This window comes from Chrysemys picta, chromosome 2 (genome assembly GCF_011386835.1).
Source record: "Chrysemys picta bellii isolate R12L10 chromosome 2, ASM1138683v2, whole genome shotgun sequence".
Lineage (NCBI taxonomy): Eukaryota > Metazoa > Chordata > Testudines > Emydidae > Chrysemys > Chrysemys picta.
In genome coordinates this window covers 127,278,068-127,304,466 of record NC_088792.1, presented here as the reverse complement: position 1 = coordinate 127,304,466, position 26,399 = coordinate 127,278,068, and the positions used below count along the sequence as shown (strand labels likewise).

The 26,399-nt window shown below is 44.4% G+C and overlaps 1 protein-coding gene across 2 annotated transcripts in view; it reads left to right on the top strand.

Annotated features, from left to right (window-relative positions):
• MAJIN (membrane anchored junction protein) overlaps positions 1–15,409 on the top strand; it is a 45,121-nt gene extending 29,712 nt beyond the window's left edge. For both annotated transcript variants that reach the window (XM_065582411.1, XM_042846144.2), the window contains exons 3-5: positions 5,916–5,961; positions 6,563–6,638; positions 15,121–15,409. In XM_065582411.1, the coding sequence (XP_065438483.1) occupies positions 5,916–5,961; positions 6,563–6,638; positions 15,121–15,281 (283 nt within the window). In that variant the 3' untranslated portion in view covers positions 15,282–15,409. The remainder of the gene's footprint in view (positions 1–5,915; positions 5,962–6,562; positions 6,639–15,120) is intronic.
• Positions 15,410–26,399: the final 10,990 nt, after the last annotated feature.

Sequence of the window (26,399 nt, the reverse complement as noted above, 5' to 3'; positions counted from 1 at the left end):
CTCGCTCACCCCGGTCCCCCTCATATTGGACTGTTTGGTGCATCTGAGGCACCTGGGACTGACTCTCTCGTCAGTTCAAGTACACCGTGCTGCAATCTCGCCGTTCCACCCGGGAGAGGGGGGTACCTCAGTGTTTGTGAACCCACTCGTTACGCGGTTCCTTAAGGGCCTTGACAGACTGTTCCCACACATCCGTCAACCTGTCCCCGCTTGGGACCTCAATTTGGTCCTGTCTGTCCTCACAGGGCCCCCCTTCGAGCCGCTGGCTTCGTGCTCGCTGTTATATCTTTCATATAAGGTCGCGTTCTTGGTGTCTATCACATCAGCCCGGAGGGTGTCAGAACTCAGAGCTCTAACATCTGAACCCCTGTATACCGTCTTCCACAAGGACAAGGTCCAACTCAGGCCACACCCAGCATTCCTGCCTAAGGTGGTTTCCCCATTTCACATGGGTCAAGACATTTTTCTCCCGGTCTTTTATCCGAAACCACACTCCTCTGCGAGGGAGTGTAGGCTGCATTCCCTCGACGTTCACAGGGCTCTCGCTTTCTATATCGAAAGGACAAGGTCCTTCAGGAAGTCAACCCAACTTTTCGTTGCTGTGGCCGACAGGATAAAAGGGCTTCCGGTCACGTCACCGCGAATTTTGGCTTGGATCAGAACCTGCATCCGGGAGTGCTACAGTCGGGCCAATGTACTAGCCCCGCCTATCACGGCCCACTCCACAAGAGCGCTGCGTTCCTGGCCCAGGTCCCAACGCAGGAAATTTGTAGAGCGGCCACCTGGTCCTCAATCCGCACCTTTACGGCGCACTACGCCATCACACACCAGGCCAGAGATGATGTTGCCTTTGGCCGCGCAGTCCTCCAGTCTGCAGTAACTTCCGACCCCACCGCCTAGATTCGGGCTTGTGAGTCACCTGCTTGGAATGGACATGAACAATCACTTGAAGAAGAAAAAACGGTTACTCACCTTCTCGTAACTGTTGTTCTTCGAGATGTGTTGTTCATGTCCATTCCAATACCCACCCTCTTACCCCTCTGTCGGAGTATCGGCAAGAAGGAACTGAGGGGGTGGAGGGTCGGCTGGCCCCTATATACAGTGCCATGAAGGCGCCACTCCAGGGGGCGCCGAAGCTGACCCTACGGACGCTGCTATAGTAAAATCTTCCGGCTGGCGTGCATGCGGCGCGCGCACACACCTGCTTGGAATGGACATGAACAACACATCTTGAAGAACAACAGTTACGAGAAGGTGAGTAACCATTTTTTAATTCATATTAAAATATTCTTACAAATGTTTAACTGAAAAGCTCTAGTGCCTCCATGGTTTGGAGCAGGGATTTGATAGGTTGCCCTAGTGTTAAGGATGTGCCTTTTGCTGTCTCTAGATAAGTTACAAGCCTCTGAAAATCTATTGGTACATGCTTAGTAGAAGTTTGCTTGCTATATTGTGAGCCTTATTCCACAGGAGGTTCCATTTGCACTGCATGTGCTCCATCTCCTCACAGCACTATAGAGCTCCCCATAGAGCAACAGCATGCCTCATTCTGGGGCTGCAGGGGCCAAGAAGGACTTTTTCTGTAATTGCTCCTCTCCACTGACAGATGTTGTTGTGGTGTCAGGCACTGGAACTGAGAACAATGAGACTGGCTCTTGGACTCTCAGTGCTTCCTCTGCTGTCACCTAAGCAGCAAGGAGGAGAAATCAGTATATTTTCTTTTAGGGCCTGATCCACAGTACACTCAGGTTAATATGTCTTTCCATTTATGTCAAAGGCCTTGGGATCCGACCCTTTCTGAATTGGGATTTTAAAAATGTATTTTATTTATGAAGTTTTTCTGTTCAAGTGATTATGCACATGGATTCCATTCTTCATGCGCATGTGCCCCATGCAAGCGAGATCAGATTCTGTTGGCCAGCAGTGTCTATTTCAGTTGCAACTGTGCCGTATATGTCCTTGTGACCCTCCCCAAGACATAAAGGGCAGAGCAGGCCAACCATCGCTCAGTTCCTCCTTACCACCCATAACAGTGAGATGCCTGCCTTTTCTCTATGCTCAGTGCTGGAGTTATTTAGGATTATTGTTAATCAGTTTGTTTATTTTGTTTAGCTAATTAACTATATAAATATAGGAATTTGCATCTTTGTTATGTTTCAGTAAGACTAGACCCCTATTCTCCTCCATGCAAGCTAGCAGCATGGCAGAAACTAAATCTCCAGGATTCAAGACCAGTCCTTTGTTGATGCTTTGATGCCTATTAACAAGTGGCACTGCCGGTGCCTACTCTACCTTGGAGAGGGACATGTCCATGAGCTATGAGCCATTTGTTTCTGAGAGCACTGAGAGTTAAAGAAGCCCACCTGAAGGTTTTCCTCCTTGAGAGATCAATGCAAGCCTGGTCAGTTTCTGTCTGTTAGTGCCTGATGAGCCAAGACCCCATCCTGAGCTCCTGGGGCACTCTACTCAAAGGCCCCATTCATCTACTATTATTCAAGGACTTGTGTCTTCTGACAAGGGCAGAAAGAAGCACCACTCTAAGGATGAGTGAAGGATCAGATTATAGTTTCTGGTACCTAGAAAGCTAAGACACAAGAATCATCAGACTTCTAACTTGTCTCCGGTTCAATCTTCCAATGGCCAGAAGACTGAGAAGGCCTCTTCTGGTGCCCTGATACAAATCACTAAAAGAACACAAGTGGTGTCACTATATCTGCGGATCGTGCTTCTCTTGGTACTGACCCCTCAGCATCAGGTGCCTTAATTCTGCTGGCCATATATTTGGCCTTGTGTTCCTTGGCTTCCCTTATCAATTTTCTATAATTCGTGATTTCTGGTTTATATTCATTGCTATCAACTTCCCACTTTTTTACTTGTTATGTATTATTTATTTATTTATATCTGCATTCACTTCCCTTCTAAACCAGGTTGTTTTTTAAGCCAGCAGGGCATTCTTCCTCAGTTGTGAGTATATAGCTTTTTGGGCATCTAGTAAGGTGTTCTTAAATGATTTGCAATTATCATTCAAATTTTTATGATTAAATTCTTCCTCCCACCTGATTTGGCTCATAATTGTTTTCAGCTTTGTGAAATTGGTCTTATTAAAGCACTAAGTATATATATATTACTGGTATAGACTTTATTCTGATTGCACATGATAAATGTGATCAAGTCATGATCACTTGTACCTAAGCTACTATTAATTTTTAGTTCTCTGATCAGTTCCTCTTTGTCTGTTAGGATGAGGTCTAATAAAGAATTCACTTGTGTTGGCTGCAACATGTTTTGAGTTAGGAAATTATCATCTATAATGTTTATAAATTCCAAGGATGTTTTTAGTACTGACAACATGAGACCTCCAGCATATGTCACTCAAGCTGAAGTTCCCCCATTATCACATTGCTTCCCCTCCCTAAAACTACATATAGGTGCATAATGAGGTAGTTATCCTATTCCCTAGTGTGATTTGGTGGTTTATAGCAGACACCAACTAATGGCCTATCTTGTGCTTTATCTGTTAGGATATTGATCTATAAGCATTTTAAGATAATTTTCATCTGAGTTATCAATCAACTTCATGATCACCCAAGAACATTAGTGAAAATATGACTCAGACTTTTCGGACCTATGATCTCATGATGCTGTTTGGCTTTTTTCTCCTGTGTTCTATGGAAGGGTGGTTGAAATCAGTGTATCTACCCAGCAAGCAGCACATGGACATTTTGGTCACGGTCCCACAAAAAGTCCTGACCTCATTAAACTGATGGAAAGACCCTCTTAAAGTGCGCACCTCTTCCTACCAACATTCTGGTGACGGATACCTCCAGTCAGGGATCGGGGCTTATCTAGATTACCTTCAAAATCAGGGCCTATGGTTCTCTGAAGAGGCTTGCCTCCCCATAAACGTCGTAGTGCTCAGAGCCATCTGCCTGACGTGCAAAATATTCCTGCCTCTTCTCCAGCAATCCGCAGCACATGTGCTGACAGACAACACCACAGCTATCAAGGTCCTCTCCATTCTCTCAGGAAGCCATGTGACTATTGAATTGGTGCATTCCAAAGCAAATCATACCAGTTGCTTTACACCTTCTCTTCCTTATAAACACCTAAGCTGATCAACTCACCAGGCACTTCTTAGACAACCAGGAGTGGTCTATCAAACAATCAAACCTTCAGAACATCTTTTGCAAGTGAGGATGCCCAGAAATAGACTTGTACCACAGACCAGAACAAGAAGTGTCAACATTCTGTTCCGGAGAGAGTGCAAGCCCAGGCTTCCTGATAAATGCCTTTTTCATTCCTTGGATATCAGGGTTGGTGTATGCCTTTCCACTGATCTCCATGATGCCGAGGGTTCTGAGGAAATAGAGATAAGATGCAGGATAGACCATTATGATAACCACAGTATGGGCCAACCAGTTCCGGTATTGGGATCTGAAAACCTTTCAGCACAGCCCTCCATCACCCTACTAGTTCTGCCTGACAGTCTCCCAGAACAACAGTTGGATCTTGCATCAGGACCCAGCTTCCTTACAACTGAGAGACTGGATACTGGCTGGATGACATAAACTAAAAGAAGCTGTTCAGATGAAGTTTGGAACATTCTGCTCCAAGACGAGAAACCCTGAACCAGACTGACTTATAAAGCTAAGCTGCAAGAGGTATTCTATTTAAGCATCTCAATACTTTCCCTTGACATCAAACAATCTCCCTTTGAGACCTTAACAACATGTTCCCTAATCATCTGTCTATACCACCTATCAATGAATAATGCTTTTTAGTAGCCATTGCATCAGCTAGAATGATAGGGCAGATGCAGGCCTTCATGGCCCTTTATACAGCGTTTTGTAAAGACAGGGTTACTCTCAGGACACATTCCAAAGTTGTTTTAACATTTCAAATGAACTAATCCATCAATCTCCCAGTTTTCTCCCCAAAACTCACTCATCAGCAAGGGAAACTAAACTTCATACACTTGATTTAGTAAGGGCATTGTCAGACAACTTTATCAGGCCAAAATCATTCAGGAACACCTAGATTTTTCATGGCCTTTGCTGATAGAGCTAAGGGTCAAGCAGTATTATCTCAGAGGTTATCAAAGAGGGTCTCCACCTGTATAAGAACATGCTACAAGCTAGTCAGAATAGATCCCGTTAGCCACATTAGAGCTCATTCCACTAGAGCACAGGTAGCTCTGTTGCCTGTTTGAAAAATGCCCATGTCTGAAATCTGCTGGGTAGCTACATGTATTTCAGTCCACACCTTTACAAGACAGTGTTCCTTGGCAGAAGCTTCCAGATTGGATGCCTCCTTTGGTATGGCTGTCCTGCAGGCATTGTTTAAGTAGGACTCCTAGAACCCACCTGCAAGCAAACAGATAACTGTTAGACAACAAGAGTGGAATCCATGTGGATGGACATTCACTTGAAGAAGAACAAACAGTTACTTATCCTTCAGTAACTGTGGTTCTTTGATATATGTTGATATATGATATATGGGTTCCACAACACCCCTCTCCTTCTCTGCTACTTCGGAGTCCTACTTCTCTCAGATTCTGTGTTGGCAAAGGAACTGAGGGATGGTTGGACCCACCCTGAATTTTTTTCCCTCAGTTGGGGAGGGGTTGCGGTCCCAGTGGACACTAGTGGCCAAAAAAAAGCCGACCTTGTGCGCATTGGGTGCAGTCACGCCAAGAGTTAAATCCTCGAGAACAACGCATTTTGAAGAACCAGAGTTACTGTGAGGTAAATAACTGTTCTTTCACCTTTTAAGAATTCATTTGTATCTGCTTCGTATTTTCCATGTGAAATCAGATTCCTCTGAGACATTTTATCAGTATGGAAATAATTAGTGCTTGAAGCTCCATCTTGTCTTTCATTTTGTGAGGCTAAATATATTTTTTGTTTGTTTCACAGCAGTGATGATATAGACAATAATGAAAGTACTGCCAAGGAACTAGAGGTAGGTTATCTAAATTTTACACTGGTTGCTCCTCTCAATAAATATTTTGTTCATTATGGGGTAATAGTATTCTGACAAATGAAATATTCCCAGAGAAAAACACTTTTTTGATCTGCAGATTGAGGTTGACAACAAATATATTACCAGTTAAGAAACTTAAGATACTGTAGTTTTCATCCAAACCACAAATGTGAGCCTGTAAATGCAAAGTTTTAAGGTTCCACCTTAAATATAGAAATACACCTAAAAAATACATCTAAAAAATAGAAATTGTCATGTTCATGGAGCTAGCTGCACCTCTCTTCCCTTTCTGGTCTTTCTCAGTGAACCTACCTCAGATTCTGGGCCTCTTTTGGGGTGGAATCTCAGTTGTTTTACTCTTTGATCAGGAACTGGTTGCGCTATTCTGTGTATATCAGCTGCTTATCATCCTGCAGGTCTGATGGGCTTTTGGGCATCTTCAGGAACCTGTGACCAGTGATATTTACCAACAGACTCGTAAAACAAAAATGTCCCCACATTGTTAAAATTAAGTCAACAGTAGAAAGTTGCATATACTGTTAATATTTAATATTTCTCCCTAATTTTTTAAATCTTTCAGGAAGCCATTCGAGTAATCATTGGAAATCTTGATAATTTACATCCATTTGCTACAGAACGCTTGACAATATTTCCATGTATCCTTTGCTCAGTGGCAAAATAAATAAATTCAGTGAGCCAATCCGTGGGAAATTGTTTATATTATCGCTGTGTGGAATTTATGGGCCAGATCCTCAGCTGGCATAAATGAATATTGAAGTCAATGGATCTATGCAGTTTACATCAGCTGAAGATCGGTCCCTATGTTTGTCTTCAGTTGCAGAATTATTATTTGAGTGCTCACAGTGCTTTTCAATCTTTTTCTAGGGTGGTGGCACCTTATTTGAAATCAATAATTTTTATAACTCTTTACATTTTAAAGTAAAAACATGCCATGTAACAGGAAGCTTGTATAATGCAACCTTTACTAATACATTTGACCTCACAAACTTTTAAGGTTTTGGCCACCTAAAGTTATTCTCAAAATTGTATTTTCTTTGTTTTAGAATTATAATGAAAACTTCCATTACCTTTTGTGATCTCACTGGGGAGAGAAGATGTCAGGCCATGACCCCAGTGATTGAGAAACACTGGAATGCACAAAAGTAAATATTAGCAACACCTGAAATTGCAGTGTTCTTTGAGTATTTATCCATATGGATTCTGCTTCTGTTGTGCCTCTGCTCCATGCATGTGAGGTTGAATTTTCTTGACCAGCAGCTTTGGTTGAGGCCTCACCTGTGCTTTGCACTACCTTGTACCTTTCTTTGGAGGGCGTAAAAGGCAGAGCAGCCCTCAGTTTCTTCTTACCACCCATGGCAGGGAGATGGAATTTCTATAGTTTCATAGGGTATGTCTACACTATGAAATTAGGTCGAATTTATAGAGCTGGTTTTATAGAAATCGGTTGTATGCAGCCGATTGTGTGTGTCCCCACAAAATGCTCTAAGTGCTCTAGTCGGCGGACCGCGTCCACAGTACCGAGGCTAGCATCGACTTCTGGAGCATTGCACTATGGGTAGCTATCCCGCAGTCTCCGCCACCCATTGGAATTCTGGGTTGAGATCCCAATGCCTGAATGATGCAAAACAGTGTCGCGGGGGGTTCTGGGTACATGTCGTCAGGCCCCTCTCCCTCCGTCAGAGCACCGGCAGACAATAGATTCGTGCCTTTTTACCTGGGTTACCTGTGCAGACAACATACTACGGCAAGCATGGAGCCCGCTCAGATCAGCTCACCGTCACCATATGTCATCTGAGTGCCGGCAGACGTCGTACTGCATTGCTACACAGCAGCAGCAGCTAACTGCCTTTTGGCGGTAGATGGTTTAGCATGACTGGTAGCCGTGGGGCTGGCAACCGTAGGGCTGCATTGCACCAGCCCCTTGCCTTTTGGTAGACGATGGTATATTACGACTGGTAACCGTCGTCATCGTACTGCAGTGGCTGTCAATCATGGGCACCTGGGCAGACATGCAACTGTCTCGATGATGATGGCTATCAGTCGTAGTATGCTATTTTCTGCCAATCGCCCGGTATTGTCTGCTAAGCACCCAGAAGAGGCCGAGGGCGATCTGGGTGCTGGCAGACGTGGCGCTGGCAGACGTGGGGCTGCATTGCTACACAGCAGCAGCCCCTTGCCTTTTGGCAGAAGATGGTATATTACGACTGGTATCCATCGTCGTCGTACTGCAGTGGCTATCAGTCATGCTGTACCGTCGGCTGCCAGCTTAAGATGTAAAAAATAGATTTGTTCTGTATTCATTTGCTTCCCCTCCCTCCGTGAAATCAACGGCCAGCTAAACCCAGGGTTTGGAGTTTAATCTTTGGGGGGGACCATTCTGTGTGACAGTTGTTTGTGTTTCTCCCTGATGCACAGCCACCTTTCTTGATTTTAATTCCCTGTACCTGTACGCCATGTCGTCACTCAGCCCTCCCTCCCTCCCTCCCTCCTTCCCCTGGTCCGTCAGATACCAGTTTCGCGCCTTTTTTCAGACCAGGCGCCATAGCTAGCACTGGGATCATGGAGCCCGCTCAGATCACCGCGGCAATTATGAGCACTATGAACACCACGCGCATTGTCCTGGAGTATATGCAGAGCCAGGACATGCCAAAGCGAAACCCAGACCAGCCGAGGAGGCGATTGCAGCGTGGCGACGAGAGTGATGAGGAAATTGACATGGACATAGACCTCTCACAAGGCACAGGCCCCAGCAGTGTGGAAATCATGGTGTCATTGGGGCAGGTTCATGCCGTGGAACGCCAATTCTGGGCACGGGAAACAAGCACAGACTGGTGGGACCGCATCGTGCTGCAGGTGTGGGACGATTCCCAGTGGCTGCGAAACTTTCGCATGCGTAAGGGCACTTTCATGGAACTTTGTGACTTGCTTTCCCCTGCCCTGAAGCACCAGAATACCACGATGAGAGCAGCCCTCACAGTTGAGAAGCGAGTGGCGATAGCCCTGTGGAAGCTTGCAATGCCAGAAAGCTACTGGTCAGTCGGGAATCAATTTGGAGTGGGCAAATCTACTGTGGGGGCTGCTGTGATCCAAGTTGCCAGGGCAATGAAAGACCTGGTGATATCAAGGGTAGTGACTCTGGGCAATGTGCAGGCCATTGTGGATGGTTTTGCTGAAATGGGATTCCCAAACTGTGGTGGGGCCATAGACGGAACCCATATCCCTATCTTGGCACCGGAGCACCAAGCCACCGAATACATAAACCGCAAGGGGTTCTTTTCAATGCTGCTGCAAGCCCTGGTGGATCACAAGGGACGTTTCACCAACATCAACGTGGGATGGCCGGGAAAGGTACATGATGCTCGCCTCTTCAGGCACTCTGCTCTGTTTCGCAAGCTGGAGGAAGGGACTTTCTTCCCGGACCAGAAAGTAACCGTTGGGGATGTTGAAATGCCTATTGTGATCCTTGGGGACCCAGCCTACCCCTTAATGCCATGGCTCATGAAGCTGTACACAGGCACCCTGGACAGGAGTCAGGACCTGTTCAACTACAGGCTGAGCAAGTGCCGAATGGTGGTGGAATGTGCATTTGGACGTTTAAAAGCGCGCTGGAGCAGCTTACTGACTCGCTCAGACCTCAGCGAAAAGAATATCCCCATTGTTATTGCTGCTTGCTGTGCTCTCCACAATATCTGTGAGAGTAAGGGGGAGACATTTATGGCGGGGTGGGAGGTTGAGGCAAATCGCCTGGCCGCTGATTACGCGCAGCCAGACACCAGGGTGGTTAGGGGAGCACAGCAGGGTGCGGTGCGCATCAGAGAAGCTTTGAAAACGAGTTTTGTGACTGGCCAGGCTACGGTGTGAAACTTCTGTTTGTTTCTCCTTGATGAACGCCAATTCCGACCCGCAAAGGCCGATTTTATCGCTAATCCCCTCGTCGGAGGTGGTGTAAAGATACCGGTTTAAAGGGCCCTTTAAGTCGAAAGAAAGGGCTTCGTCGTGTGAACGTGTCCAGGCTTAATTCGATTTAACGCTGCTAAAGTCTACCTAAACTCGTAGTGTAGACCAGGCCTATAGAGTTTAGGGCCAGAAGGGATCATCAAATCATCTAATCTGACCTGCATATTATTGGGTGGAATTTAATGCCCTAACACTCTTATGCTGAGCCCAATGTCTTTAGTTTAACTAAAGCATTTTGGTCCTCAGATAGTGCCATATGCCAGATGTTCTGCCTCGGCCTGGTTTGAGGACTCAAATCTGGTCCCCACCTACCTCCAGCTGCAAAACAAAACAAAACCTATACTCACATAGAAATTTGCATATACTGTTAATATTTTAATATCCCTCCCTATTTTTTTAAATCTTTTAGAAAGCCATTCGAATAATTATTGGAAATCTTGATAATTTACATCTGTTTGCTACAGAACACTTTACTATATTTCCGTGTATCCTTTGCTTGGTGTCAAAATAAATTCAGTGAGCCCATGTATGGGACCTTGTTTAATTTATATTATTGGTATGTGGAATTTATGGGCCAGATTCTCAGCTGGCATAAATCAATATTGAAGTCAAGATAACTATGCAGCTTACATCAGCTGAGGATCTCTCCCTATGTTTGGCTTCTGTTGCAGAAATTTTATTTGAGAATTTACTCTTATAAAGAGACTTTCCTAGTGGGGAGTGGTTCCTCTGTGTCCCCTGTTACTTGCTGCGGCCCTCCCCGGGCCCCCCCCCCCACCCCAGCTCACCTCTGTTCCGCCTCCTCCCATGAGTGCGCCGCAGCTCCGCTTCTCTCCCCTCCTTCCGAGGCTTGCCGCGGACTGGCACGGCAAGCCTGGGAGGGAGGGGGGAGAAGCGGAGCTGAGCGGCGTGCTTGTGGGAGGAGGAGGAGGCGGCGGCAGAGCGGAGGTGAGCTGGGGCGGGGAGCGATTCCTCTGTGCATCCCCCCTTACTTGCTGCGGCCCCCCTGCCCCAGCTCACCTCCACTCTGCCTCCTCCCACTAGCGCACCGCAGTTCCGCTTCTCCTCCCTCCCAGGCTTGCTGTGTCAAACAGCTGATTGGCGCAGCAAGCCTGGGAGGGAGAAGCGGAGCTGCGGCATGCTTGTGGGAGGAGACAGAGCAAAGGTGAGCTGGGGCAGGGGGGCCCCGGGGAGGGCCACAGCAAGTAATGGGCAAGCGCAGAGGAACTGCTTGTGGTAACATGAATTCGGATGTAACAAGGTAAAGCAGCCCCGTCCCCCGGAGCGCTGCTTTACTGCGTTATATCTGAATTTGCGTTATATCGGACCGCATTATATCGGGGTAGAGGTGTACCAATACAAGATTCTACTGTTTGGACTTTTCATGGACCAAGAATGTTTACCAAATATCTAGCATAATGTGGCAGCTCATCTAAGAAGAGAAGGACAGTACATTTATCCATATCACAATGATTGGCTGACCCCAGGCAAATCTCTTCGACAAATAACTGACTGAATAAACAAAATCCTTGACCTACTTACCACCCAGGGACGCAAAGTAAACTGTGAAAAATCCTTTTACCCCGGCTCATACAGTGGAGTTAATAGGGGCTGTTGTGTGTTCAGATTTAATAAGTCATGATGTCAAACAACTAACTCAGTTAAAGTTTTGTTTAAGTAAAACAGTTAAGCAAAACTTAATAGAGAAAATAAACATACATACCAACTCTGTAACTGGAGAAATAATGGAAGTTTTACTTTAGTTCACTTCTGACTAACTTCCTTTATCTCACCTCTTATATACTAGTTTAGAAAAAAGAAAAAATCCTTTCTTATCCTTGATCTTCTTTTGAATCAGTAAACCAATGATATTTATAACTAATTTATCCCTACTGGGACAATGCATGAGCACAATTAGATCTTAATGCTTAGACATTAATCTATATATTAATGTTTTGCTGCTACATTGATTATAGAACACACCTCCTAAACCACATGTTCCTTGTCCATAAATATTTGTAATTGATAAAATTAGTAATTGACAAAATGAACATCCTTTATGAATTTTATCTATGACAACATGCATCTATAATAACAGGCATCCCTTTATATGCTATATGTGTTTACAGATAAGAGTTAAAATGATCTATTGACCATGAAACTCTTTTCATGATATCTGGTTTACATAATAAGCTAAAAGCATTTTTTGATAGCTTATCTTATTAATCACAGAAAAAACCTGCCCCATATCAGTTACAAGTGGTCCCTATTTGGGCTAGGTCAGCTAAGACAGAGTAAAAGCAAAATGGTTAATTAAGTACAGTCTTACTGATTGATTACAGACATTATTTTCCTGATCATTAGTTTAACACAAAACACTATGATCAGCTAACATTCATCTTATATACAAAGAATTATAAACACAGGACACTTGGGACTTTGGCTTACCTACAAAGGATTATTATAGTTTGGTTCATAGAATCATAGAATATCAGGGTTGGAAGGGACCTCAGGAGGTCATCTAGTCCAACCCCCTGCTCAAAGCAGGACCAATCCCCAGACAGATTTTTGCCCCAGATCCCTAAATGGCCCCATCAAGGATTGAACTCACAACCCTGGGTTTAGCAGGCCAATGCTCAAACCACTCGGCATTCTTGAACTGAAATTCAGTGAAAGCATAACATTCATAGGATTGATTCTGAAATATGGTGGACCTCATCATAAAGTTACAGTCACCTGAGGACTTCAGCAAGAGAGTGTCTCAGGTTTCTAGAGCATGTTACCTCCCATATTACTGTGACTATACATCCCAGACTTTACATTCACCCTTTTTAGAGATGATTCAAGTCAGTTTATTAACCCAGCAAGCACGATCTGGACTTGTAGGTGTCAGTTCCTCAGGAAATTCTATCCTTGCTACACTGGTGGATGGACCCAGAGCAAGTTTGGAAAGGGATAGCTTTCTTCACTCTTTCCTACCAAAATCTTGGTGAGGGTTGTGTCCAAGCAAGGTTGTGGGGCTCACTTAGAGCACGTTCAGACACAAGACATTTGGTGCTCAAGAGACTATTCCTTTCAAGTAAATGTTCTGGAGATCAAAGGCCATCTGCTGAGCATGCAAAGTATTCCTGTTTCTTCAAGGATCAACAATGCAAATCATGACAGACGATACTACTGCCATGTGTTATATCAATAGGCAAGGAGGAGTAAGATCATCCCCTCTCTGTCAGGAGGTGATTAATCTGTGGAATTGGTGCGTACAGTATTCATTTACTCCCATAGCTCTACATCTGCCAGGAACTCAGAATAGCTTAGTATACCATCTCAGCAGGAAGTACTTGAACAATCATGAATAGTCTCTCAAAGATTCAGTCTTCTAAAGAATTGTCCTCAAGTATAGTATCCCTGACATAGGGTTCTTTGTCACCAATTTGAATAAAAAGTAGCAATTGTTTTGTTTAGAGGATGTATCACCAGGGTTCTCTACTGGATACATTTCTGATGTGAGGGCTGATGTAAGCATTTCCACCAGTTCCATTAATTCCCAAAGAAACTAAAATAGGATAAGGCCTCATTAATAATATAGAACTACCATGGACCAGGCAGTTTTGGTATTCAGACCTAGTATCCTTGTTGATGCAATCTCCAATTGCCCTACCAAACCTGATGGACATCATCTGTCAGAACTGAGGCCAGATCCTGCACCCTGAATCTCCATTTCTGTATCCGACACCCAGAATGTTGGCTGGTTGAATGTTACTGACAGAAGCTGCTCATCTCAAGTGCAGGACACTTTGATACAAAGCAGAAAAGTGTCTATGAGTCAACTTTTATAAATCTAAGAGGCAAAGGTCTTCTATTTGGGCCATTCAGTGTCACCTCCTATCTCTCAAATTTTAAATTACTTATTCTTCTGGAAGCAATCTATTCTCTCCATTAGCTCGATTAGAGTCCATTTGGCTGTAATATCAGCCTGCCATCTTCCCTTTCAGGGTTACATTATATTTTCATACCCCCTAGTTTTGGAGGTCTAATTCACATTTTTCATCTAGCTCAAGAACCACCTTTTCCTCCTCCTTAGGATCTTAATGGAGCGTCCTTTTGAATCTGCTCTTTGAATCACTACTCCATTAAGATGGCATTCCTGATGGCCATTACCTTTGCTTGGAGGGTGGGTGAAATTCAAGCCACTTACACTGAATTCCACATTGCCCCCCTACAAATCTCTGAGATTGGAACATTCCTCAAGCATGCAAATGTAGCTGCTTGGACTCCAGGTGAGTGGGCTTTAATACAGAGGGTGAAACTGCTTAGCCAACTAGTAGCAAGTCCTTATGCAATTAGGTACTCTCTTAGGTACTCACTGCTCCATGGTTTGGGTTACTAGATCTGACTTCTAGCTAATCACCAGGTGTGTGATCCACATGAACAAATACTTGAAGACCAGTTCCTCAACTTAAAGTAAAGTGGTTCTTTTAGATGTTTTGTCGATCTGGATCCCATGACCCTACCTCATTCGTCACTACTACAGAGTCCTATATAGCATGGAGAGTCTGTGCTGGTGAAGTAACTAAGTGTTGTTTAGGCCCAGTGCCTTTTTCACCCTGGGCTGGGGAGGTATGTGGACACTTCTGGCTAAAATCCCACCTCGCATGACTGGGGCACATGCACAACCAGAGCAGGATCCACATGGACAAACATCTTGAAGAACCAGTTGTTAGAAGGTAAATAACTATTTTTAATCACATTTTGAACCAGTCAATTCTGTACATTTGATAGTGTACTTATGAAAGGTACTTTAATTAAAAATGTAAATGTGTTACTGTCAATGAAGAACGTTCAAGGGTTTATTCCGATTGTCTTCATGGAGGTGCCGGGTATATTACTTTGAGTGAGGATTTTAGGACTAGGGCCTAGTAAAGAAGCTGCTTGAATCTGGGGTGAAAACACAAACCACTGATAAAAGAAAAAAATGCTGATCATATAGAATTTTTCTTATAAATACACAGATAAGTTAACATACAAGAGTATGGTACATACATTTATATAGGTTTATAAAGGTACACTTTTGAAGCAGTGAATGGAAATTTAGACACATGATTTTTATTCAGCTTATATAATTTTAATGATACATTTTGAAGCCTTAACTCCACTATCCAGATTTAAGTAAATGGGAGAGAGTATCAAAATTGCGATTCAAACATGGGGATACATTTCTTGCTCCATATCCTCATGTTTGCACTATGTATGTTGAACTCAATTCATTTCAGCAAAGTATATTTGTTGGTAAGTTTGTAAGGTTACGGTTAAAGAAATACTGAAAAGAAATGGATACTATTATAGCATGACACAATTGTCACATGTGAAACCAACTGACTTTTCCTATTATAAGGTGGCTTTCCCATGAAATACTAGTTGAGACAGTTGCTGCTTTTTCCTGACCTTGCCTTCCACCTAGCCACTGTGTAGGAGTTGGGTGTCTAGGTGTATAACAGTTTACTCCTGAGGGTGTTCTGCGCCAAAAAATTAAAATTCTGTGCACAATATTTTAAAATTCTGCAAATTTTATTTGTCAAAGAAATATGGAGGCTCCAGCATGGCATTGGGGAGCACAAGCCACTGGCTGCACAGAGGTGGGAGATCACTGTGTAGCTACCCCTCCCCCACAACATGGACTCAGTGAGGAGGCTGCACCCAACCCTGACACAGTGCAAGGATGGGGCCTACCCCAGAAGCAGTCCAGGGTCCTGCCCCTCCGTGCCAGGTGCACCAGGTAGGCTCAGCAAGGCAGGATCCAAATGTGGAGGGGCTTAGTGTGGGGGGATCCAGGTGTGGGTTACGAGAGTTCTGTGTGGGGCAATCTGGGTGCAGGCACCTTAGTGGGGGATCTGGGTGCAGAGGGAATCTGGATGCACAGGGGGTTGGAGGGTTCTAGGTGCAATGGTAATGGGACTCTGGGGGTGGGGATCCAGGTGCAACTGGTTGGGGCTTGGTGGGGTGGGGATCTGGGTGCAGGTGGCTGGTACAGGTGCAGGGGAAGTGGGGTTCATCGCGGGGGTTCTGAGTGTGGAGGGATGAGGCTCAGCAGGAGCCCTCACACCCCTCCCCCATACTCCTGCCCCAGCCCTGATCCCCCTCCCACCCTCCGAACCCCTCGGTCCCAGCCTGGAACCCCATCCTGCACCCCAAACCCTTCATCCCTAGCCCCACTCCAGGGCCCTCACACCCCCCGTACACCAACCTGGAGCCCCCTCCCACAGCGTGAACTCCTCATTTCTAGCCCCATCCCAGAGTCCGTACCACCAGCCGGAGCCCTCACCCCCTCCCACACTTCTACCTCCAATTTCGTGAGCATTCATGGTCCGCCATACAATTTCCATACCCCGATGTGGCCCTCAGACCAAAAAGTTTGCCCACCCCCGCTTTATCAGCTAGAGTTCTAATTCCAAAAGACTGCTTTCACCCAAATAGACTATATGCCAATTTCTCAGTTTCAGCATGTAGTACGTAAATCCCACATTTACTCTAAATTGCTTGTTTAATTCCATGAAATTAAGCTGTGCTGTAGTAAATATATTTTAAAATTAAGTAATGCAGTTCTTTCCTAAATATTTACTGTATTATATATTACAGGAAAAGAAATAAATATGGATGCTTGTAACTTTGTAAGTAATGTTTTCTTTGAGTTTTATGGTACATGGGCTAGAGAAGGGAATGTAGAAAAACACACTGCTTGGAATTATTACATTGCAACCCTCCGACCCCAACAACTCTATATCTCTCCCCTTTTAGGTCCCAGGCCAACAAGACACTTCAGCATGTGTTTACCTTTAAGCAAATGAGGCCTGATCCAAAACCCATTGTCTTCAGTGGTCTGATATTCCGGGTTGTAATCCACACCAGTGCGGGGCTGGGTTGCCCCTGCTCTGCAACCTTGGGCGTCTCACAATGCTTTGCTCTTGTAGCTTCCAGCTTGGGTTGCTCACAGTCAGCCTGCCAGCAAGTCACACCCTGAGTGTCTGTGTATAGCCACTGCCCTGGTCCAGCAACTCTGACTCCAGCAGCTTGTCAGCAGCACACCATCCACACTCTGGCTTCCAGCAGCTTTGGTTGCTACTTGCAGGTTGACTGCAACATACTCCTAGAAACAAATTTCCCCTCCCCTCCAAAATGTATGTTTTGCATTGTCCAGCCCTATCTTGGACAGTTCAGGTATTTGAGGTCTGTTGCCCCTCTGTATGTAACAGTTTGCTACTTTAAATGTAGTTACCCGTGCAATTCAGTGTAGACACACCATGGGATTATTTTTGATTAAAGACTAAAACAAGTTTATTTAACTACAAAGATATGGGTTTTTAATGAGTACAAGTATAAGGCACTAAAGCCAGAAATATTTGCAAGAGAAATAAAGATAAAATGCTTTTTAGTACTAAAACTTAAACTAGATTTGATTCAAGGTGCAGTCCCTTACCATATGCTCCCAGTAACTTTGCTGACTAAATTCTCAGGCCAGGATCTGCTCCCAAAGTCCAACGGCTGTTTCTTTTGTTGTTTTAGGTGAAAGAGAGAGAGGTGGATAGGGAGAGTTACATTGGGGTGTTTTTACTCTTCCCTGTTATAGTCCAGTCCCCTTTTGACATGCATTTTCCTGAGGGTGACCCCTAGATACACTTCATTCCTGCTGTGAGGACAGAGACAAGGAGATTAGTGGTGAAAGAGGTTCCATGCTGTTGTTTGCTAAAAGCAGATCCGTTTGTTCCTGCCCCCCTTTTCTTGCCAAAGAATAGCCTCTTGACAGGCTCATCAACTTTGACATCTGGCTAGAGATATAAGCTTGTCCTTTGACTTTGAGAAACTGGTTTACTCAGACTTGTCTGGTAAACACGTCAGACCTAATTTCAGTTTATGTTTATACCTTTACATATAATGTTGCCACATACATTTCACGATGACATTATTGACCAGTGAGTTATTAATTTTAAATGATATCTCACAAGGCAAATTTTGTACAAAGATTACTACACAAGTCCAATATTGACTCTAAATTGATCTGTTAAATGGTTTTCTCCATGAGTTGAATCTGCCTTTCATTAATATTTTAAAAATAAAGTAATGAAGTTCTTTCCTAAATACTAAGTATGTTGTACATTAGAGGAAAAAATTAAGCTAATTCTGAAGTGCTTTGTAGGAGTAGGGCCTTAGGGACAGATTTTTAAAGGTACATAGGTGCCTAAAGATGCAGAAACATGCCTAGTGGGATTTTCAGAAATATTTAGGCACTTAACTCACATTGAAATCAATGCACATGTGCTTTTGAAAATCCCACTAGGTGCCTATCTGCATCTTTAGGCACCTGAAAGATTTTAAAAGTTAGGCCCTTACTCTTTGTCCCCACCATCTCTAAAATCCCATATCCTAGCAACTCTCTGTGTTAAGCAGATTTGAACATGGTTGTCTGGAGTGTCTTGTCTTTTGTTTGGCTAGAGAGCTTAGTATTTTGTACATTAATGGTTTCTGGGTTTTCATCATGTATTATATTTTGAAAGTTCTGTGAAATAATATTGATGTTTAAATTTAAATTAATATTTCTATTTAAAAATAAAGAGCCAGACATTTATAAAAAATACAAAGCTGAATCAGTAAAAGTAAAATGATTAGCTTATATTTATATTTTTCTTGAAAAATTAGGTTTTATATTAAAAAATAAAAGGAACAGAAACATTTAAAGTTTGATATATTTTAAAGGTCAAGGATAGAATTGAAATGATAGAAAATGTTGAAACAGAAGTAACAGTGAAGTGGAGAAGAGTGGAAGATCCAGCAGAAATTTCACATGCAAAGCCATGTATGGATAGGTTAGTTGACTAAAAAAGCTTGTTAGTATTCCTCAAGTGTTAACATTTACAGTTTTAATATATCATTAGACTTCCCATGATTCCATTGTTATGCAATCTGTTGTTCCAGTTGATTTTTAACCTTCCACCTGCATTTCATTGGATTTGTCTGTATTTAGGGCAAGATTGTTACTTCCTTTATGTTTCCCTGCAGGAGAGTAAGGGAACATAAGGCTCCTCTTGAATTCCTCTGCGCTAGCTATCCATGTTATAAGTAGCACTTCAGAGGGGAGAAGGAGCCACTACTGCCCTTCTGTGCAGATGGTGCATAGAGTTAACCAGCCAGCACAGCAGAGTCAGTGCAGAAGGAGAAGCATTCGTCACAATGTAAAGGACTGGTAAAGATTACTTCTCTGCCAGAGCAAGGGAGAAATTAGGGACATGTTGTGGCTTTGAGTTCCAGTCTGCTTCATGGTCTGCTTCTGGGGCAGCACAACTAAACGCTGCCACTTACTGAAGGATTATGGCAAATCTCCAATTTGAATATATAGTTTTCAAAGTACTTTGGGATCTTTCAAGGTGTGTGTGTGTAAGATATTACCACAGTTCCATATTTCTAAGTCAGGAAGATTCACACTCTATTTGCGATGCAAAAAAATAACCTGTAACCTTTGTTCTTCATCAAGTGATTACATATGTCAATTCCACTTCAGGAGTGTGTACTCCCAGTGCACTGAAGCTGGAGAGATTTTTCCTATAGTAGTACCTATAGGATGGCATACATGCCCACTGCACTTTCATGCTGTCAGCTCATGGTATAAAGGAGCAGAGCTGCCAGACCCTCTGTCAGTTCTTCAAGTGATTGTGCATGTCCATTCCACTTCAGGCATGTGCATGTCCAGTGCTCCAGAGTCAGAATTTTTTCACTTAGCAGTACCTGTCAGGGTGGAACATTCACTCTCCACTGCCTTGTGCTGCTCCATGATGGTATAAAGGGTGGAGTTACCCCAGATCCTCCTCAGTTCCTTTTTACCAACTATGATTGGTGCTTGGAGCATGGTAGCTTGCTTCTGCAAGTGTTCTCCCTTTCCAGGGAATTTGTTTCTCTCTTGTATATTGTTAGAGGTATTCATTTTCATATTTAGTACTTTGGTGTAAGTTTCATTTGTTATGTTTTCTTAGAGTGTCGGTTCCTGCTTGTTCTGGGTGCTGACACCTGGTACCTGGCGTATGATGTGTAACGGTTGCAAGAAGTCTGTGCCAGTAAGCGACCCTCATTCCATGTGCCTCAAGTATCTTAGTGAGGGTCTTGTCAGATCTGCGGAGACCACAAGCCCCAGAAGAAAAATGATACGGAGGTGAGACTGCAACAACTTCTTATGAAGGCCACCCTGCATCCACGTTCTGAATTGTCCTGCTCAGGCACCAAGTACTTCTGTCTTGGTTAGAAGTGCATTGCAAAACTCGGTGGTTTGAGCATTGGCCTGCTAAACCCAGGGTTGTGAGTTCAATCCTTGAGGGGGCCACTTGGGAATCTGGGGCAAAATCAGTACTTGGTCCTGCTAGTGAAGGCAGGGGGCTGGACTCGATGACCTTTCAAGGTCCCTTCCAGTTCTAGGAGATGGGATATCTCCATTATTATTATTATTATTAATTTAGTGCCAAGGCAGAAGCACAGACAATATTCCTCAAAGGAGCCTCCAAAGATTTAGATCCCAATACCATGCATGAGCAAACAAGCTGGAGGACAGACAGAGTGACCTGGGAAGAAACACTCCTCAGTACTGCCTGCGTTATTGATGCTGGCCCACTGTGGTACTGAACCCTTTGATGCAACAACAATAGCAGCATCAGGGAAAACTCTCAGTACCAATGATACCAGAAGCATATGCTGCAGCACAGGACCTGCTCTCTCTGTCTGTCCCAGATTCTCCAGCAGTGCAGGAGACAAACTATCTAGTACTGCTTGATCCTCAGGCTTCATCTTTGGACTTATCTGCAAGATGGGTCCAACCCTCAGTACTGTGGCTGACTTCTTCAGACCATCCAGCACTTCCTCACAGACTGGTGTCCCTGGAGACACAGTACCAGATCTTGGCACTGCACCTCAATGGTCTGGCAACTCAGGGTTCTCCCTGAGGTGGGCATAAGAGTCGCTCGCTCTTGGGATAGAAGACTACCTTCACCTTCATCACAAAAATTTCACTCCTGGTATCCAGCAGATGTCCCACGATGGTCCAGGAACCCAGATCCGTGGTCTGGTAGAGGGTGGGGTCCAATGGCCATACTGGAACCCATGGGGTTTCATCACCACCATCAGATCTTCCTGGTTCCTTCTCTGACTAGATCCTCAAGCAGACACCAGGCTAGCTCTCATGAAGAGGTTCAGGTGGCCCTGGGGACTGCCACACCGGCTGCTGCTGGAGCAGTCCTGCAGCCAGCCACAGGGATGGCTGCATGAGCTGCTGCTTAGTGGCCTCCAGCTGCTGGCTCTGGGGACAATGGCACCCCAGAATCCACCCCCCCCCCCAGAGCAGCCACAACCCTGGGCCCCCCAGCTAAGATTTAGTCAGGAGTATTTATAGAAAAGGTCACGGGCTGTGAAATTTTTGTTTATTGCCTGTGACCTGTCCATGACTTTTACTAAAAATTACTAAATTGTAGCCTTAACAATGAGCAGGTGTTGATGACTTCAGTTGTTGGGTCTCCTACATGAAGTCCAGCAGACTATCTCCCTTTGAGAATCCTACCCTCTTCTCACAAGCTGACGAGAAGCTTCACAATCTCAAAGACTCAAGGGCCATGCTGAAATCACTGGGAATTTACACTCCTTTCCCTAAGAAGAAAGGAAACAATTCTGCCTTCAGTTTTACCAACGTTACCTGCTTTTCCAGCTTAGAAAGCCTGACCATTCCACAAAAAAAGGGGAAAAATAACAGGAGACGGCCACTTCTTCAGTTTTCTTCTGCAACAGGTTCTTCCAGACACTTGGGAAATTCCAAGCAGTCTGTTTTGATTGTGTTGTCGAGGACAGAGTATCAGTTAGTTTTGTGCCAGTTTCTCCTGACCGTTTTTTCCAACAGTTTATCCCAATTCCTGTGAGCTCAGGCCCATATTACCATGGATCGACATGTTCTAAGTATTGTGGAACAGGAAACACCTTACAGCTAATTTCTATCACTCCATCCCACTCCCCTTTGTCAGGGACCACTCTTGCAAGGCTGATCTCTTCCAGGAGGCCAATCTCTCTTCCATTTGAGAGTTATAGAGGAGGTTTCCCCTCTCCAGTGAGGGAAGAAGTTTTATTCACTTCCAGATTCCTTAGGCAAAAGAAGGTCTCAGGCCCATTTTAGACCTGAGATATCTGAACAAATATATAAAGACAATAAGATTTCACATGGTCACCCTGGCCTTGGTTATCTCCATCCTGGAGATTAGTATGCTGCCCTTGACTTGAAGATGCATATTTCCATGTGCCTATGCTTCAAAATCATAGGAGATTCCTAAAATTTCTGGTTAACAGTAGTCATCAGTTTACAGTCCTGCCCTTTGGCTTCTCTGCAGCCTCAAGAGTATTTACAACATGCATGGCAATGGTGTCTGCTTTCCTAAGAAAAGCAGTTGTGCAAATATTTCCATACCTGGACAATCAGTCTTCTCTCTAGTTCAGAGGATAAAGCTTATAGGGGCAGTCTTGGATTCTACAGTAGCCAGCACGTTCCTACCTTAAGACAGATTTCAATGTTAACCATTTCCACAGACCTAAAAACCCATCTAACCACAACAATAAGAAACTGCCTCAGACTTCTGGGACACATGGCCTCCTGCATGCCAGACTTCATCTTAGAAAGTTATAGGGCTGGTTAAAGTCAGTATACTCCTTAGCTCGTCACCCATTGGATATGGTGATTCGAGTACCTGCAGGAGTATTAGCCTCCTTCGACTGGTGGGTGGATCCAGTTAATGTATTTATGGAAATTTCCTTTGCCCCTTTTTTACCCATATTGACTCTGGTTATGGACACTTCATTTGTAGTTTGAGAAGCTCGCTTAGGGAACCTATGTACTCAAGTTCTGTGGTCATGTCAAATTTTAACTCTCTGCATAAATGTGTGGTAGTTGTGAGTCATTCATCTGGCCTATTGGGCTTTTTTCCCTCACATCAAAGGAGAGGCCCTACATGTCCTCATGGAGAATGCTGCAGCAATGTTGTATTTGAATAGATAGGAAGGGGCCAAGTAGGACTCTCTTGGTCAAGAGGCGATACAGCTTTGGGAGTTTTGGATCACCAATGCAATTAATCTCAAAGCATCCAATCTGCCTGGTGTTCAGAACAGCTTGGTGGATCACCTGAGCAGATCATTCAGCAGAGCTCATGAGTGGTCTTTCAGGCAGATATTGTGAGATTTGTTTTTCAAAACTGGGGGCCCTTACATAGACTTATTTGCTACTCACCACAATAGGAAATACCCACTCTTTTGTTCAAGGGCAAGTCATTCAGGGATCTCTGATGTACATCTTCCTGCTGTCTTGGAAAGACAATCTGCTGTATGCTTACCTTCCATTCCACCCATTTCCTCAAGCAGGATTAGATTCACATTATCCTCATAGTACTGGCGTGGCTTCTCCAGCATTGGTTCTCCAGTCTGCAGAGCCTCTGCACCAGGCTCCTATGACACTACCTCCAGAACCTGACTTGAATTCCCAGGACCACGGTCACCTACTACATTCCAATCTGACTACTTTCCATTTTATGGTCTGGATGCTCCATAATTAATGCCTCAGGAAGGTCCAGTGTTTGGGGAAATGTACAAAACAGTCTCCTGAAAGCTTTCTACTAGATACACATAATTGTTAAAGTAGAAATGATTCTCCTTATGGTCACAGCAAAAGTGTTTAGACAGTCTAAGCATGTTTTGGACTACTTGTTCCACCTGAAACAACAAGGCCTGTCTATTAGTTCCCTCTGAGTTCACCTGTTAGTTATCTCCACTTTCCATCCTACAATTGCTGGCTGCTCAGTATTTTCAATTCTGATATCAATCAGGTTCTTAAAATGTCTGGAGAGTTTTTATCCTCAATTTGTGGATCCCATCCCTGCCTGGGTCTTGAATCTGGTGCTAGCAAGATTGATGAACCCTTTGAACCCGCTTTTCACTATCTATGAAAGCAGCATTTTGGTAGCTATTATCTCTGTGGGAAGAGTGGTGGAGTTACTAGCATTGGTAGCTGACCCTCCTTACAGCCTTTTATAAGGACAAAAGTCTACTTATTTTCACATCTAAAACTTTTGACTAAAGTAGTATCGGAATTCCACCTCAGTCAAGTGATATACTTACCAACTTTCTTTCCTAAGCGCCGTTCTCATAAAGATGAAGAGACTCCATGTCTTGTATGTTAGTGTGGAGATTAATGGAAGGAGGAGGCACACATTAGAGCCCTAGGGGGGCTCACGTCAGCGCCCTAGTGGGGCTCTGGGTGATCACTACTTCCCACCACCCTACACAGGTTGATGGTTATGAGGTTAATGAGGTTAAGTAGTGTCCGCAAAAGAGAAACTAAACAACTGATTATTCCTCAATAAAGGTTTTTAATGCTTCAAATATTAGTTAGTGGTTAGGATTAAAAACAGAGTGTGCCTTTTTGTTGCTTGGCAACCATATCTTCAAGAAAGTTAGGAATAATTCCAGCTGTTGCATCCCTGAAAGGTTAAAATAATTAATTTACTGGATTTATGTAAAGTAACATTTTTACCTTGTTTTCTCTTTGTTTGTTTGTTGTTTTGTTCTGTTTTCAATGCTTTATCCTTTGGAGGTTTCTGTAAAAACTATAACTTTTAAAACAAGGTGAGAGAGCTAAAGTGAGGAAAGGCAGGGGAAATGGGGGGTGAAGCAGCATTACAGACACCTGGAGGACACCACTATTTACCTCTCTCCATTCTGAAAACTGACCATTTATTCCTACCCTTTGTTTCCCATCTTTTAACCAGTTACTGATCCATGAGAGGACCTTCTCTGTTATCCCATGACAGCTTGCTTCTCTTAAGAGACTTTAGTGAGGGACCTTGTCAAAGGCTTTCTGAAAATCTAAGTACACTATATCCACTGGATCACCCTTTCCACATGCGTGTTGACCCCCTCAAAGAATTCTAGTAGATTGGCGAGAAACCATGTTGACTCTTCCCCAAGAAATTATGTTCATCTATGTGTCTGACAATTTTCTTCTTTACTATAGTTTCAACTAATTTGAAACAAGGCCTCTGGTCCGCACAAGAAATATCTCTCCACATCAATGTCCAGGAACTGAGGGCAGTGCGCCTAGCGTGTCAGGTATTCCATGAACACCTCCAAGGCCGTTGTGTTGCTGTCTTAACAGACAACCCGATGGCCATGTTTTACATCAACAGGCAAGGCGGAGTGCGATCGTCCCTACTATGCCAGGAAGCCATATGTCTCTGGGAGTTTTGCATAGCCCAATCAATCGACCTGGTGGCGCTGTTTCTCCCAGGAGCCCAGAACACCTTGGCAGATCGCCTCAGCAGGTCCTTTATGACTCACGGGTGGTCGATACGTCCAGACGTTATTCATTCCATTTTCCGAAGTTGGGGGTTTCCCCACATAGACCTCTTCGCCTCCCACGAGAATCGGAAGTGCCAAGTGTTCTGCTCTCTCCAGGGACGCTCTCCGGGCTCCCTGTCAGATGCCTTCCTGATACCGTGGAAAGACCAGCTGCTCTACGCCTTCCCTCCGTTGCCATTGGTCCACAAGGTCCTTCTGAAGTTACGCAGAGACGAGGCCCGCTTAATCTTGATCGCTCCAGCGTGGCCCAGACAACACTGGTACACCACACTCCTCGATCTGTCGGTGACCAAGCCAATTCCTCTCCCATTGTTGCCAGACCTGATCACTCAGGATCACGGCAGGTTATGCCATCCGGACCTGCAGTCCCTTCATCTCACAGCATGGATGCTGCATGGCTGACACAATCTGAGCTGTGCTGCTCCAGTTTGGTGCAGCAAGTCCTTCTAGGAAGTAGAAAGCCCTCCACTAGATCCACACATCTAGCCAAGTGGAAATGCTTCTCCTGCTGGTGTGCCCTAAAGAATGCTGTCCCCCTACAGGTTCCAGTACCTACCATCCTAGATTACCTTTTGTCACTCAAACAACAAGATCTAGTGGTATCATCCATCAAGGTACACCTGGCAGCGATTTCAGCTTTTCACCCGGGCGAAAATGGCCGCTCAATTTTCTCCAATCCCATGGTCAGCAGGTTCCTCAAGGGTTTGGAATGTTTGTATCCACAAATCCGTCATCCGACCCCTACGTGGGATCTCAACCTCGTCCTTTCTAGACTCATGGGTGCCCCCTTCGAGCCGATGGCCACCTGCTCGCTTCTGTACCTTTCCTGGAAAACAGCTTTCCTCATCGCTATCACATCGGCGAGATGAATATCGGAGCTTCGAGCTCTCACACTGGATCCACCATACACGGTGTTCCATAAGGACAAGGTACAGCTGCGACCACACCCCGCCTTCCTCTGTAAGGTGGTGTCTGCCTTCCATGTCAACCAAGACATCTTCCTTCCGGTCTTCTTTCTGAAGCCTCAC